The sequence below is a fragment of the Anser cygnoides genome, chromosome 19 (assembly GCF_040182565.1).
Source record: "Anser cygnoides isolate HZ-2024a breed goose chromosome 19, Taihu_goose_T2T_genome, whole genome shotgun sequence".
NCBI lineage: Eukaryota > Metazoa > Chordata > Aves > Anseriformes > Anatidae > Anser > Anser cygnoides.
Window position 1 is genome coordinate 7,857,430 of NC_089891.1, and position 17,185 is coordinate 7,874,614.

A 17,185-nucleotide genomic window follows, 5' to 3' on the forward strand; every position below is an offset into this window, starting at 1 on the left:
TAGGTGTACTTACAGCGGCTTTTGTAACAGGCTGAAAGGATGTCTTTTGTTAATATATTTTCACAATTCTTGCAATATATTATTTAGTTAATATATTTTCACAATTCAAAACAAAAAAGTATTTGATTATTGCTTTGGTCTGTACTTACTGTGAAATGAGCTCAGCAGAAAGTAGTTGTGTGTCTCTTAAATTGTAGGTGGTTCGTGCCAGCCCCCTGCGCAGTTTAATTTCATCATCAGTGCATAAAAGTAAGATATTGCTTAGCAGTAAAGGTATATCATGTAATAGTATTGCTTTTTAAATCTCAGACAATTTCTGCTCGATTCTAATTTTAGACAGTCATTTTAATTTGTTACCAATGAATGCTTTCTAATTAAACTTATATTTAACAATCACGTGCGTCAGTGAGCCCTGTGAGATGACAGTGATGGAAGTGGGTGGGTAGCACAATAGACGCTGACAAGAGAAGATGATCCAGTAAGGAAAGGAGACAGATGAATTCCAGAACAGAAAGAGTAACTGAGAGAAAGGGAAGCTGAGGAAAAAAGAAATGGTTTAGAGCTGGTCCATGCAGTGAAGTATTCCAGGCTGTTCCTACTTAGTCCTGGTGGTGAATGCCCTGTCTGCAGAGGCTTGTATTTCTGAATGAAGAATGTGCTGTTCCAGATTAGTTTAATTAGCTGGAAGTGGCTAGTACCAATTCAGAACAAGAATGTTCTCAAGGGATCTGTTTACTTCTATGAACTTAATGTTTTTAGCTTGTGGAGGAACTTAGGAACCAGTACTAAAATCTAGTATATATACATGGCCTTTGTGCAGATTTCCTCAGTTATGGACCATTTCTCTAATTTTATAATGTATATTGTGTTTCCTGCCTACTCTTCAGTGGTTTAAAGAGAGTCATAGGCATAAACAAAGTGAATTTCAAATTAACTTAATAGTTCAATGGTTCAATCAACGATGAAAATAATAGTGTGTTCTTCATCAATCACAGACACTGTCATGTTAACAGTGTAGAAACATATACATGCAGACTGCAGAAAAGAGTCTGCAATTAACTGATAGAAAGGAATATTTTTATTAAAATGTTGCTTTATTAGTGCAGAAGACTGAAAAAAATGCCATGGGGAAGATGCTTACCATTTTTAAGACCTTAAAAAAAAAAAACATTTTTAAAAAATGTCAGATAATTAGTATCTTTAAAAAGCAGATAATATCAGCTAGATAGGTTATGCAAAATTCCGTGTTTGGTCAGAATGAGCTAGTCTCAAACTCCTCCCTGTTTTCATTATCCCTCACCTCTAAGGGCTTATGTTTTATTGACCTTATGATTACACAGACGTATTATATTCATGACCCAAATAGATATATGTTGAAGTAAGTACTGCTTAATTATATCTTGGCCTCCTCACAACTGATTGTTGAACTCCTGACTATCCAGTACGTGGAACGTGAAAAGGCACTGGAGGTCCAATGGGATACATATTGGTTGTATTATAAGCAGATTGAAAAATAATTCCTTTTTTTTTTTTCTGAAAGGTGATTATTACATTACCAAAATAATAATCAGTGGTGTTTTGAGTTCTCTTTATGTCAGAATTTCAAGGAGTGCAGTCTCTCTTGGGTGTTTGCATGGTTAGAGACATTCCCAGTTTCACATCAGTAGTTCGTATAGATGCACAGATTCTGGCCAGTGACTAGCTAATGGCATGAATCATCTGTTTTCCCTCAGGGCTAAAATGAGGATTTATCCAAAGGTCAGTGTTTGTTTTTGTTTGGTTGTTTGGTTTGGTTGGTTGGTTGGCGTTTGTTTTTTGTGTTTTTTTTTTCAGTTGCTAGTGGCTTATTTACCTTCCTTGTTCTCCCAGAAATATTTATCTTCTCCAGTGCACCTTGGAAGAACAGCTTCCATTTGGTGAAACAGACAGGCTCAGGGCTTAATTTGCTGCACTCTTTCTGCTCCCCTTGAAAGGCAGTCAGAATGTTTTATAGTAATGCTATAGTACTGCAAGCTCCATTGACTTCTGTTGTTTCTGTATAATTGGTTGTATACATTTGCTTGCCATCAGCTAAGCAGAAGAAAGCATTTTATTGCTCTTGTTAAGTGTGGTGTGCTTATCTTGTACTTTCACTACTGACCTCCTGCATGGATAAAGATGAGCCTCAGCTAGACTGTTCACTTCTCATTTTAATAACAGTGTAAATAGCTTAGAGCTTACAGAACCTGAAGCTTTATTTGAAAGGAGAATATTAGTAGTTAGTTGAAAAATATGTATTTTTGTTTTAAGTAGTATTTCCAGCATTCAGCTTCTGAAAATATACATTTTTAAAGTAATGTCTCAGGAAGATAATTCTTTCTCTTGAAGACGCATATCAGCAACCACACTGCTTGGATTACTATAGCTCTCACTCCTTTCTGAAGAACTTCAGTATGCACGCTAGGCAGAGTTTGTTCTAAAATTGGATTTCCTTATTCCTTAGCTAGGAAAAAAGTATGTCTATAATAATGTCTGATTCCATGTACTGAACAGAGGTCAGTCTTATTTCCATAAATATGTCATCTGACTGGCCATTGTTGATATCTTAAAAGTTCAAAAGTTCCATTGTTTCCATGCTGTTTCTGATTACCTATATCAAAACAGTTTGGAATTTTAAAATTACCATAAGGATTTTAAAGTTGATCATATAAACCAATGTTCTGATAAAAATGGGATCTTTCTAAGCTTTCGCCATGAGAAGCAATTATTTTTTTTTAACTCTCATACTAAACAGTCACTTAATGTGGCATATTTGTCTCACTAAGAGATGAATGTGTTTGCTGACATATTGGGTCAATATCTTATGATTAATAGGAAATGGGAAAATACAAGGTCATCTTTCACCATGCCCTGGATAGCCAAAGTAAGGAAAATATTTTTCTGAAGTGTGGTTTCTAGGAACACTACTGAATGGAGACAAGCCAATCTGCCAACCATACTCTAAATTAGCATAAATTTCAATTACTAGTATTTCCCAGATGTCTCCACTTGAAAACTACTTACTCTGTCTTTGTTTTATTAAATCAACAAAAGAAAAAGGAACAGTTTCTTTAGAACGGAATTTGATATGTGAAAGAAAGGAATGGAATGTCCCCTTAGCAGAGTATTATTCATAAAATGAAACGCATTTGTTTGTGGGAAGAGCACTTGAAATGGTCTAAAGAATAAAGTGGCACACAAACAAAGCCAGAAGTCCGTATTCTCTTCTGAAAGCTGTTTTTCTGAACCTGATTTTTTACAGTTAATTTGCAAATAAGTACTAAAATAAATTATATATTACTGGCAGCCTCAAAAAAGAGTCATTTTATGCCTGATCTCCACTGAACACAGTTGACAAGCAAGATGGATATTCCTCCACAAATTTTTGTTTTAGCTGTGCCAAACTGCATAACTCACTGAGGAGTTCCTCTGCCAGTCTTGCACCATATGAGGTCTCTAGTATCGTATCTGGGATGTTCCCATGTTCCAGTAGTACTCAGGAGTCCAAGACCAGGCATCAGTTAACCAACAAGTTGAGCTTTCCATTTTTTTTCCATCTTTTCCCATCTTTTTCCTTGCATCGCCTAGATAGCTCAAGGAGAAGAGCCAAAGGCCCTGGGAATCTTAACTAATGAATTTTGCATTATTATTGAAGCCGCGGGAGGAAGGTTTGAGTGCTGATAGGCGCATCTGGCTGAATTGGTGGATGTTGAAAAGAGATCAGAGTTCTAAACCTCATTTACCAAAAGATGGAGAAGAGTGTGCTTATAACGTCCCTTAGTGAGTCTTTTCTATCTGAAATATTTTTAACAAATGATTACTGTTTCTTCAAAAACTTCATCATTTTGCAGAATTGTAATATTTAATATAAACAAATCACTAGTTCTGAGGTAGATCATGCCCTGTTAGTTAAAAATATATGCGTAATTGCAGAAACCAAGCTAGGTAAAATGATATGTAAACAGTGACATTCGTATTTGTTGGTGGTCAAAAAATGCGTTCATTGTGAAACTGAATAAATGCACCATGTGGTTTTTGAATTCCAGATAGATGTTGCATCCTTTAAGCTTGATGCCTCATTAATTCCAGACGATGTGGTTTAATGCTCCAGCCATGAGATTGTTTAGCCCTGACAAAAGATATAACTTGGTTTTTTTTAATCATCTGAATAGTCCCACTTTGACCAAATCTAGATAGAATCCTAGTGAACAGTAAATTTTTGATCAACTCTTACTATAGTCTCTGAATCTCTCATTTCTTTGAGTAATTTTGTCAGAAATAAGAAAAATAAAACACAGCAGCATTTAGCTGTTAGGGAAATAACTGTCGCTTTTTTCACCTGAATGTTTGTGCTGTGGTATCTGCTTTTATTAGTCTCATCTGCTGATCTCCACATTTCTTTTTCTATAATAGTATCTCTTAACTAGCTTATTGAAGAAAAAGAATAACATTATGCACTACTTACAGGTTTGAAAACTGCCCAGTAAAATGAGGTTCTTCCCTAATTTCTGTGCTTTCCCCCTTGTTCCTTTAGTGGCGTACCTTGATTGATGATGCAATGTATATTCCAGGAAAGCTGGACTGAAGCACAGGGGAGGGTATATGCATTCTGTCTTAGAAATAACAGGCAGGATCTTCCACTTCTGTCACTCCATACGAGTTTATAATTTGGCCTGGTGTTTATCTTTCTGTTTGCTGCAGCCAGCCAAGTATCAATGCTGGTGTGTTTTCTTTGTCCTGTTCACCCAAGGAAGTGATAAAGATCACTGAGATCCACACCTTTTGAAGTATCAGGAAAATTTTGCAATCCCTAGGGTTTCATTCCCTCTCTGCCTTACACAGTGCTAACTTTACAACTGTGGATATTGCAGCAGGCATCTTGCAGCTGAGAAGGCAAGCAGTCACCGGGGATACCGCCGTGCCGTGACCGTGCCAGCTGCAGCAGTACTGGCACACATGCACACATACAACAGCAAGTGGTTTGTTGTTTTTCTTTCTCACAAAAAATTATATACTTCTCCTTTGCATTAACCCTAATTAGATGCATATACTCTGAACAAAATAATGGTAGGTTGTAATGTATTTTGGCTGACGTGGTCCCTTGGGAGACTAATTGTTCTATTTGGGCAAAGGGTGCTTTGGACTGTATTCCAGTTGTTTTGAATGCATAATTACTTTTGCATTATTACTTTATCCTTACCTTGCACAAGATAAATAATCACAAATATTTGGATAGCAAAAAGCCTTGTATTTTCTGCTGTAAGGAAACTACTTTTAAATACAGTAAATCTGACTTTTTTAAAAAGATTATGTATGCAGACTACTGCAGCCAAGATATATTATTTATGAAGTTTCATCAAAGAATGTAGCAATTCGCAGAAGAAATGATAAATATGTAGGAAACCTAAAGATTGCCACAGTTTTTATAGGCTAAATCCTGTATGTTTCAGACTACGTTTCTGTTTGAGCTCCTTTACCTCCCATTTACTCCAGATGAGAACTTAGCAACATTTCAAAGCAGATCCTAGGAAAGAAAGCAACTCTGACCCGGGGGGGGGGGGGTGTGGGGGGTTGGGGGGGGGGTGATGAAAAATTATGGCACTAGGAAGTAGATCAGCTTATGAATGATTCATGGAGAAAGTGAGCTTGAAGTAAGTGGAGATGATGTCTGGGGAAATACAGTGCAAAACATGAGAGCCTCCTGGCTACCATGGGAAATACCAAGAAATACAAGTACAAATCTAACAGTGAAGGAAAGGCATGAAGGGAACAGAAGTGAAAGACTAGTAGTGAAAGAGTGAAAATGTTGAAAATAAAGGCATTAAAAAACACATATATGTAGGTGGAGCTTTGAAGCATACGGAGACTGAGTTGGACATACAACCTAATGCATATGAAGTCAGCAAGACAAATAAAGCTGTGGGGATATCTCCAGAGTTTCATTTGCAGCTGACAGATTTATTCAGTATGTATGAAAAGTGTAGTTTTTCATGGTTAAGAAAAGAATACAGAGCATTGGTTATCATTGCTACCTACTTACAATTCTTCATTTAGAAGGGAAAAAAAAGGAAATAAGTTCAGTCAAATTACTAGTGAAAAAAGTGTAATTATCACTGTTGAATGAAACAGGTGATGTACGGGATCTGGGTGAGCACAGAGCAGCTGCTGAGGTTTTATTCATAACTGAGCGAGTGTGTTGTCATTTATTTTGGATATGTATGTTTCATGCAGGAATGAGGAAAGGCCAGGGAAGATAGAAGCAATTGAAGGATGAATCCTGTTCCCATTCAAATCATTAGAAAATATTCACGTTGAATAAAGAGGAAGGAAGAACAAGTGATCAAGTCTAGTGTATTTATAATTTAGAACACCCTTTTCCTACCTTCCTTCATAGAAGTTAGAGCCTGAAAACTGTTATACAGCAACTACCATGTATTTAAAGGGAAGTGGCTGTGTATTATTCTCAAAGCAGTAGGTGGCATCTTTTAAGGAGCAGATTGTATAGACTTATGCCAAACTGAAAATGGGAAGAAACCTGAGATTAGCGAGTAACATGGGGTAAAAGTGACGGGAAGAAAATTAATCAATATGCTTTTTGCTTTTAAAGCTGTACAAACAGTGATGGCACTGTTCTACAAGTACCACTGCTGAAGTTACCTTTCTGAATTCTGGAGTTTCAGTAGACATACTTTTTATTGTTCGCTTGGTGCCTACCTACAGTTATAATTACCTCTTAGGTGATTTGTATCTACTTCATTGTCTTCATAATGATTCAGTAGCTGTAATGAACTTTGTTTATCTTTGAGAACTGAAGTCATCCCTTTCCAGATATTTGAGAAGGACCACACTAGAGACAAACGTGTGACAATCTGAGAAAAGAAGAAGAAAATTAGCCTTTTAAGAAAGAAGTTTAAAAAAAAAAAAGTGCTCACTTAGAGCATGCCTCAGTATGAAGCTTTCAAACATCCTATGGTGCATGCAGTCCAGCACGATTTCCAAATACAAGTTTTAAATCTAAAGCAGGCTCACAGATGGTTCTAATGAGCTGGTGTTTGAGATGGACTGTGGCTTGAACAAAAACTGTTTAACTCCTAAAACACTAACATTTCCAGATGACTTTCAAGCTAAAGTACTTGCGTAACTATTTCCATGCATCTTTTAATTTCATAGATATTTCTAGTCTACAAAAAAAGGACCTTGCACTTTTCCTTATCTACATTACAGTACAGTATCACAAAAGCATACATCAGGAGCACTTTTCCACACTGACTGATGGTTCTTTCTGCAGCACTTTTTAAGCTCTACATGTCATTTGGAACAAGTAGTAATAAAAAAGTAATTTTTTTTTTTGTGGTATAATGTCCTATTAAGGGTATTACTCACCTTGCTCATGGAAGGGACTTCTAAACTAAGAACAAAATCCAAGACTGCATTTTCAAAATTAGCATGCTTGATAATTAAAAAAGGGAAAAGGGTAGCAGTTTCTTAATACATGTAAAACACCACCATTTCAAAATTCATTTTTAATTTTTGCTAAATGATGCAGTGTTAAATATTTTAACTCCCAGAATTGTTAGTGTAAACCACAAAAGTAAGCAATGCACTTAGAAAATTCACCTTTGTCAAGATCTGTAGACATAGAAAAGTATCCATATGCATATCTGTATGTATTTTCTCTGACTCTCTAAGTATCTTGGAGTTCGTCTAAATTTCCAGAGTTATGTATAAACACAGGAGGTGGTGATAAACCAGACAGCAGAGGATTTGATTCAGCCCAGACTCCTGCCTCATATAGTCATTGGCGTCTGTATGTAGTAGCTGTAAAAACAAATTAAAACAGATCTCAGTAGACCACAGGCATGGTTGGTTTTTGTTTTGTTTTGTTTTGCTTTTTTTTGTTATTATTATTTATTTAATGGGTGTGAATTACAATAAAAAGTTCAAAAGAGTTAGCTGCACTCCAGTTTGACCAGACTGTCAGCTTCTGGAAAAGAAATACCAGAAGTATCATTGAGTTGTATATAGCTTTGTAGCTCAGCAAGTATTTATTAAATTGCATTGTTTATATTATTACCTATTACAAAAAGAGTGAAAAGTCTTTGTAATCATTCTATGAAATGGCTTGAACTTACACCACTTCAAAACCTTGTGTCACCTAAGCTTTGAGACAACTTATTTCTTTATTTCGTCGTAGGTCTACCTTATGGATGGGAAGAAGCTTATACAGCAGATGGAATCAAATACTTCATCAAGTGAGTATTTCTGAGGGAAAATGGGTCAGAGCTGAAATTAAAAGCCCATCAAACTAAATGCATTTTTAAACCTAGAATTAACAGGAAGGAAAAAAAAGGCAAAATAACAAAAGTGTTCATGTGTTTTCTATATGTCTGTATTACCAACATCACTTACTCTTTCCTGTGGTTTAGTACTGCACTGTCCACAGGGTCCTAGAGGGCTTAGTAAGAAATCCAGCTGAAATTCAGTGAGAACTGTGTGACTCAATCCTTCAGATGTCTTTGAAACCCTCAGTCCACAATGCTGAGAACTTACCAGGTTATGAGTCTGACCCTGTAATGGACCTAGGAGATATGAAAAAAATCTCATCCCCTAAAAACTTTACAAGTATATATATGCATTTTTAAATGTTCTTGTATTTGGGGGAAGTGGAAGAATTCTAAGAGCCATATTTTTAGAAAATAACAGTCTCATTTAATCCATGGATTTCAGTTCCATTGTGGCTTTAAGGAGCACAAAGTCCAAGAGTCTTACCAAATTCATCAGTTGAACTAGTACCTGGAGTTTTGTGTCTGCTCCTCTGATTCTGCCAGCACACCTCAAAGTGCATTATAACTAGAACATTAGTAATTTTCATTTTAGCTCATGTCCTGAATGGGTGTCTTGAGGGGAACTGCTTTAACAGTTAGTTCTGCCTTGTCTCTGAACTATCTCTAGCCATTGATGTTTTATTCTTGATGACATATCCTGCTTCTTTCTGTGGGAATAAGTTGTTCTGTTGCTGCTAGATGGTGAATGAACAGGACTGAAATCATTTAGTTAAAATCATAAAAGAATCAAGAGATTTGTGACTGCTGTACCATTCATTTAGAAGAAATCCTCATAATCTAGACATTATACTTAAAATGCTAAACAGCAGCTTACAAACTTGGTATCACAGATTATTGACATTTCACGTTGTCATTGGCTGCAGGTTAAGCAACTTTTATTCCATTGATAATGCCACTGAAGCTGTACCTCTTGCAAAAATCTTCTCTTGTATTCTGCATATATACTGTTTTTGTTCTTGATTTCTACCCTATGAAAATTATAAATTATACCTACAGTTGCAGTTTCCTTAGGCTTTGCTTTATACATTTTAAAGAGGGTGCCAAAGATTAAGCTTACTAATAATGCAGTAATCGTAATAGTGAGTAGTTGTTACCCCCCTCCTCCCCCCCAAAAGAAAAAAATACAGAAAAATATGTCTGTATCGAGAGATACCTGCATTTTTTTGGAAGCTATTGCAAACAAATAAATTTTTCAAACTCTCCAGAGATTAGAGGAAGGGTAATACTGATGTTACAGTAACAGAGTGTCTAAAGCATAAAGAGAACGTCTACAAAAGCTTTAAAAGCAGTAATCATCTGAAGAGGTGATCATGTGAAAAAAAAGCACTAAGATTGTGACCTTATTTTTTGCTTTTTTGCCTTCCTTAATTATAAGATTTCTGTAATGATTTCTGAAAGACTAGAATAATATAAAAAAAAGCTGTGTAAATTCATTATTTACCAACTCAAAAGTATAGCTTATATCCTGCTAATGTCTTACAGGTAAAGAATTGGAAGCTTCTTTGGAAAGACCTACTTGATAAAAGCTATAGGAATTTGTGGTATACGTTAGGGAAGGTTCTTTTCAATTGTGTTCCCAGGTTTTGGAAGAAAAAATGCACGAAAAAGAAGTAGCTCACTGCATCCTCCAGAAGCTTCTGGAAGTGAATAGCACAGTGTGCGCTTCCCCCCCCCCCCGAATATACTGATAGCTAATTCATATAATAGTTTTCTTTATTATTCCTCTAACAGATTGAAACAATTGCTGAAAAAATATAGTTCATCTCCATTCCATATATCTCATGAATCATTGTTTAATTAATAGTTAGATATTCTGGCTGCTGAAATTTACATATTCTTTAATTCTTATAGTTGTGATGAAGACACTATTTTGCCGGTGGACTCACTTCTTAAAAGACAGGAAGGGCAGCAAATCTTTGCACTGAGATACAATTACTTTTATCCCAAACTCTTGCACAAGTCATGTTGAAGTTTATGTATTAGCTAGCCAAGAAAAGCAGGGACATTTTTTTTTCTTTTTTCAAACACACAGTTCTGTTGTCCTCAATTCACCCCATGGTGCCTTGAGCTAGTTGTATTAAAGCAGACGTGATTTTTTTTTTTGCAGAGGTTCCCAAACACACCATATATGATAGCACATTCAAGCTCTAATCAAAACGTGGCTTTCATTTTCACATAGATGTAAATTCTGGGATTTATACCAAAAATGTAGAAAAATAACTTTATATAGAAAAATAAAGGAAATGAAAATGAATCAACAGCCAATTTCATTGCAATGGAAATAAATATGAGAGCCACTGTTAAAATAGAGGACTGTTCCCTTGGTCTCCATCTGTTGATAAAGGGAGCCATTATAGCACAGTTGGAGTGTTAAGGTGAATGCTGGATTCTGTCCTGGATAAAACATTTGCAACAGAGGTCTATGCCAGCATAATTGGAAATTGAGCTTGAAGGTAGTATTATGCAAATAATATAATAGCAAATACAATCTAGCAGTAGAATAGAAGAATTCTCACATTCTTGAGACATTTCCCCTCTTTTCTTTTTTTTCTGGTTTTGTTACTAGTGTTTTTCATACAAGTACTTATCTGGATGACTCGGCAGAAGCTAAACTTGCTAAATATGCTCAAGAAATTTCTTTTAAGATCGGCACTTGGATGCTGAACTGCAGCTGTAACAATAAGGTGCTTATTAGTAACAGTAGAATCTCAGCTAGTCTATGTGGTGGAATCCTAATTTCACAAAACTTCACGTTTCTCATATTGTCTCCACTTGTTGAAACTACAGATTAAAACTGAGTAGATCACATGCTTTTTCAGGAATTTTTGCATATCTGACGTTTGATCAATAACAGATCATAAATGTTCTTCCCTCTTATTAATGTGCTCCTAGCATTACAAGTGATAGAAGCTCACATCATTGTTAGTTACCTTCTGTAATCTGTCCTATGCAGTTCTCCATGACAGTCTTTATGCGGCAGGCAAGGAATATCTATCTGTTTTAATTGCAGAGAAGGGAATGAAATCACCCTCCGTCTTCTTCTGAACGGAACAACCACCTTTGTTAAGAGGTCTTAATTGAGTTCATTGGAATGGAATTAACTGAACACTGGAATAAGACATCACAGTAATTAATATTCCTTTTTGCCTATTTCCTAACATTGCTTATGTGACTGGTGCCAAATGTTTGTACAGAGCATAAACTAGGCTTTTTGTATGCTTGAAAATTCGTACCTCTTACTACTCTTTGTAATGTGCATGAAATCCGTCTGGGAAGTTAACAGTTCAGAGCAAGGAACAAGGGTTGCAAAAGTCTCTTGTTTCTAACAGTTTGGTAGAGATTTCAAGATGAAAATTCTACCTAATGTTGAAAATATCCTTTTTCTAGGAGGAACTTAGCTTGACTTCCATCTTTATCAGCTGATCCTTTTCAGTAGCAGTTAATCAAATTGTTTAAATGAGGATTAGCAGAATAGTTGATACTTTACTATCTTGGTACTAGTACTATAGACTTGTTCTCTTTGGCTGTGAATTTCAATCCTTTCATTCTCTGGTGTTTAGAGCAGCCAAATCTTTGAGGGCATTAAGAGTTATTTCAACACTAGCCCACTCCAGTGTATACAACCAGATAGAAAAATGTGTTATAATTCTCTAAGTGTAGCCACAATTAAGCTGATCTTATATGTGGATTGTCCCTTTTCTTACGCAGTTATGCTATGACGCAATACAGAAGCTGCAGTGGCTCTGTTCAAATCCACAGCAGTTTTACAATACGCTGAAGACAATCAAGTATTATTTTAATTAGTAGTTGCGTTCAGTTCCAATGTGTTTTATTAGGCCATCAACTAGTTGAGTCCGTAAATCTATATGTTATAAATCTAATGCAGTAAACACCCCAGAATGGAATCTTAATAGCGCATAAGCTTGAGACCGCTTGCTGTGAAATTTCCATAAATATCTCTGAGGGGGGTGTAGCAATATGAAGTGCATGAGAAATCAGAGTTTAAAAGAAGCAAACCAGCTGGCTTGTGTTACACACTAAAGTGAAACCCACTTATGTGAATAACTGACATGAATAAAACATTTACATGGCTATATTCCTAAGGAGCTGAACTGCTCTCCACCTATAAGAGAAAGCTGCTTCTTGTCCACCAATTCTCACCTTAAGTCAATTTTTGAAATCACCTCTTCTACTCAGCAAATCATTTCAGTCTCTCAGTAAATTATAATCAATCAACTAGGTTGCTAAGGATCAGTCAAAAACTACTGGCAAGTGTGAGAAAATTAGCTTTTAGACAGCTAGTGTGTCATAAACTCACATGATTTGGTGCTAGGCATTAAGGTCATGTGTATAAATTTACCATGAAATATCAGACAGTAATGTAAGCCTCTCTGATTTACCATGAAGGATCAGACAGTAATGTAAGTCTCTCTGAGTTACATCTCAGTATGCATTGGAGAAAAAGAACTTCTAGTGTCTAACAAAGATAATATAAATTGACAGTTATCAAGAGGACAAAAATTACACCAGTAGACTAAAAGGCACTGATCAGCTTCATTGGTAGTATAGCTGTGCTTTCCTCCTGCTGGAGAGTAAAAGTTGAATTTGGCCACAGATATGTTTTGAAATAATGTGTTTTGAAATGGTGTGTTTTAAAGTAAAGGAGAGGCAAGCATTATTTTATTTTGCATGTAGCAATACCATCAGTCATTCACACACAGCCCCAGATTCATGGCCCATCAGTTGATGTATAATAGAAATGCATTACTGGTGCCTGTTTCCTCACCAATTTACACTTGGTATTTCTATCCCTGTTTATATCAGCAAATTTGATCTAGAAGAATTGAGATTCTGACCTCATTAACTCAAATGGGTTAGCAATCGTAGAAAAGTCTAGATTGCAATAAATCTCTGGAGATCAGCTAGTCAAACCTACTGTTGAAGACTAAATTATACAAACTAAGACTTGGATATTTCCAGCGATGGTGATTCCACCACCTATCCAAAACACCCTATTCCAGTATTTAATTCTCACGGTGAAGATTTTTTTTTAATCTAGGTAGAATTTCTCCTGATGCAGCTTATGTCCATTTCCTCTTGCCTGTCACTGTATGTCCTTGTAAGAGTGCCTCCATTTGCTGTATAACTACCTTTTAGGTACTGGAAGACTTTGATTCCACCCCCCGAGCTTTCTCTTGTCTAGGCTGAACAAACCCAGTTCCTTCAACCTTTCTTCATGTGCCAAGTTCTCCAACCCTCTAGTCATCTTGGTGATTCTCCACTGAATCCTCTCCAATTTTTCTCATGTTTGTCTTGACCTTGGGGGACCAGTATATTGAAGAGATCCCACATAATAAGGTAAAGAAGTTGGATATTAATGAGTTTTACCTATTAGATGATTAAGACCGCTCTTCTGTTGTGACAAATTCAATTACTGATGTTCTAGTAAAAATTCCTGCACCGAATAGAAGTTTTATCTGTAAGGCCAGAAGCAGAAAAGGACTAATGAGCCCTCATCTCACCTGCATTCAGATTTGTAGGCACTTAGCAGTCAGCTGGGTGGCATTAGGATGGGAAAAGTTTTGTAAGAGAAAGCAAATCTTGTTCACTTTTAAAGCTGGTCGTATGGTCATTTTTGCCCAAGTTTAGTTCACAAATAATGTTGAGTGAGTTTACTAAGTGTTGTAACCACTGCTAGGACAAAATTTCACTTTAGTTGTATGATCTGGTAAAGTCCTGTGGAAGTCACAGCACAGCACCAGTGCAAACAGAAAGACAGCATATTCTGTCATTGAATGGGTTTTGTGATTTAGTGACTTCTGTGTTTGATTTTTATAATAGGTGAAAGAGTCTATCCAGAATTTTGCTCCCCGAGTATCAAATATGCTAATTAATTAATGGAGGTACACTGGTTGTTTAGAATCACACAGGAACAGTATAAAAAAGCATAGCTGGGACACTAATTTTTTTCCCAGAAAACCCATCAGAGTTAAGCTCTTCCATCCTCCCACTATGTTCACCTTTAACATATGGCAGCTCTGTATCATGAGACTGGCACCTAAAATTAGGTAGGGCCTTGCTATTCTCCCTCCCACTCCCACCCACTCCTTGCATATGTATACAGTTTGTAAGGACCAGCTGTGAATTTTGCCCCTGTAAACACTGTTTTTCTAGCTTTTTAATAGGGCTAGATTCCACCTATTCCAAATTAACTGTTACTTTTCTCAAGAACATTTATCTTAAATTAAATTTGCCTGAAAGACAAGTAGAAGTTCCCAAAGATGTTAATCTTTTGGGATGTTTTCCATTAGATAAATTAGGGCCTGTGATGTTTTCTATCTTATACCAAAAAGGAAACAGCAATGTTGAATTTAGTATTATCTTTCAGTAATTTACCTAAAAATCAGAAGCTTCACATTGAAGCATTGCATACTTCAGCATGACAAAAGAGGCACTGAAGGTGCTCTGACCATATATCAGTATAACAGAATAGAATTTCGTTCACGTTCAGTAGCAACCTAAAGCCAAACAATACTTAAAATACAGATTAATAAAAACACACATGATGCGTTCTGGTAGCTTTTGAAATGATATCTAACAAATCAAGCTTCCACTTTGAAAAATAACAAATCATACTTAGTTTATCATATTCTATTTTGTTTGGGTTTGCTTGGGAAAGAGCCATCATTAATTTTACTGAAAGCTGGGCATTCACAGAAACTGTTTATGATTTTATGACTGAACTAAGAATAGCAAAGCATGTGTGATAGATGAACTTCTGTAGTATAAACACTGATGTTTTACAGCACTAGAGCTAAAGGTATCATCATAAAAGGAAAATAAATCACAGTTGATTTTACATACTGTATGCTAAATTGAAAAAAACAAAGCTGTTCCTTTGATAAGTGTACTCTACATTTCTATTTCTACTGCATTATAAAGAAAGAACCCAAAAAGCTAACATATCGATGTGTGTTCAGTTTTTCCTCTGCTATTCCATTGCAGTATATATATGCTAGGATATTACAATATACTAGTTAAGCGTAGGTTCTCTAAGTAATGGTTGGAGTGGCCTTTCTTAGAAGAAATCAAGTTCAATAAAGTTCAAATTCTAGCAGAGGTGATCCAGGAGTAAACTTCTGTATGTCCCACTAACATTTATGTTTCAGTGACTTCAGAGTAGCAAGCTAAGAAAAACTGTGATCTGCTGTACTGAACATGCAATTAAAATCCCCCTGGACAGAACCCAGGACCAGCTCTGCTTCTAACTCCCTCCATAGCGGTAGGCAAGTCAGTTGCACCAAAATTGTTATTTATCAAAATCATTGTGGATGTCCTCATCTTATTAACTTCGATGATTTGTGAGCAGGAGTGGATATTTTGAGACACAGAGTACTCTGTTTCCACTGAGTTCAAAGAACGATGCAGTTTTTTTACATCTGTGAAATTGGGCCTTTCCTATTTTACACGTCACTCAGAAATAGAGGTTGCTTTTGAAAATACTTCCTTTTACCTGTCATCCTCAAACCCTCCTATCTAAAAAGAGAGGAAAGAATTGTTATATAGTCACAAGAATTTGCAAATATTTAAATAAAGCTGGTTCGGACTAACCAAGTACTAACTATTACTACTACATCAACTCAACATCATTTGAAACACTTTCAGATGTAACTGTAAGAACTCGGGTAATCCTGACATATTTCCTTTTGATTTTTGGATGTCCAGCTTGTGACATCTCAGAGAACTTTTATTTTCACAAAATCTTAATGTCTGGCATCTGAATACATACCGCTTTGATGTGTCTCATATTGGTCACTAGGAATAAATATATACAGAAGTAATGTTCCTCTTCAAAAATTGTGCCCCCGGTTGTTCTTTGTTCATTGTCATTGTTGAATGAAAACAGACATTAAAAGAAACAGCAGTGATTTAGTGTAAGACATTTTGCTAACTAAAAAATCATGAGGGCTTAAGGATAGCTGGGATAAGATGAAAATTCAAAATAATTTCTAAGGTTTGGAAGTGGTTTGTTGCCAGATAATCAAGCTGCGGGGAATTCAGTTACTCTGATTTCCACTGAAATCCTGTTGCATGAGTATAAGGAAAATGGCCTCAGATGTAAAACTAGGAAACTTGGCATTGGATTTTATGATAACATGAGCTTGTAATACAAGAATGTTAAGACCTTAAGCTGCTTTTGGTTGGGTAATTTTTTTTCCTAAGAGGTTGTTTGTTTTTTAATTTCAAGAACCAAAACGGAGAAACATTCTTTCAGCTTCCACAGACACTGCACACTCTGTCCAGGTTCTGGTCTATCATATAAGACATCTGTTAACGTTTCCTCAGTGAGGAAATACTTGAAGCTGAAATTATTTTTTGCTCAAGACTTGTAAATCCCGCTGAAATCAGTGTGTTGATTTCTGTTACCTCTGCTGGGTAATTTTACTCTTAGACTGGTGTGATCAGAGGTCGAGTTTTCACCCATTCAGTTACTGCTATGAATAGAACTGGAAATTTGAAAGTTCAGACTCCTAGTAAGGTTTCCCATGTTGGGGCAAGATTTGGCACTTGTGGGCTAAGCCGTGTCTTCCTGGGTTTTGAGAAAGCCGTCAGAAGCAGAACTGTGCACAGCAGGGTTCTTTTCTGTATGCATTTCTTCTGAGGCACTCAGGCTTTAATGCATTTCAGTACACACATAGTTTAAATAACCCTTGAGCATGCTCTAGGCTGTAGTAGGAAAAAACTTACATCATCTTGGCCCAATTCTGCTTACCAAGGTATCAGGCCCACAGTAATAAGACAGGACTGATGCAAACTGAGCG

General features: G+C 36.2%; 1 protein-coding gene and 1 long non-coding RNA gene across 11 annotated transcripts in view; one reads left to right on the forward strand and one right to left on the reverse strand.

The window, feature by feature from the left end:
* The window catches only part of STXBP4 (syntaxin binding protein 4), a 74,122-nt gene that overhangs the window by 47,773 nt on the left and 9,164 nt on the right, over positions 1-17,185 (forward strand). For 3 of the 5 annotated variants that reach the window (XM_066980260.1, XM_048064441.2, XM_013179007.3), the window contains one exon: positions 8,213-8,270. In XM_066980260.1, the coding sequence (XP_066836361.1) occupies positions 8,213-8,270 (58 nt within the window). Of the gene's footprint in view, positions 1-8,212; positions 8,271-11,373; positions 11,496-17,185 lie in introns of those variants that run through there. The other 2 variants (XM_048064443.2, XM_048064442.2) reach the window with 2 other exon arrangements.
* LOC106034716 (uncharacterized) overlaps positions 1-17,185 on the reverse strand; it is a 72,092-nt gene that overhangs the window by 29,137 nt on the left and 25,770 nt on the right. For 2 of the 6 annotated variants that reach the window (XR_010825930.1, XR_007163487.2), the window contains 4 exons: positions 7,636-7,836; positions 6,749-6,887; positions 4,561-4,755; positions 150-215 (listed from right to left, as the gene is read on the reverse strand). This is a non-coding gene — a long non-coding RNA (uncharacterized lncRNA). The remainder of the gene's footprint in view (positions 1-149; positions 216-4,560; positions 4,756-6,748; positions 6,888-7,635; positions 7,837-17,185) is intronic. The other 4 variants (XR_010825931.1, XR_007163489.2, XR_010825932.1 and 1 more) reach the window with 2 other exon arrangements.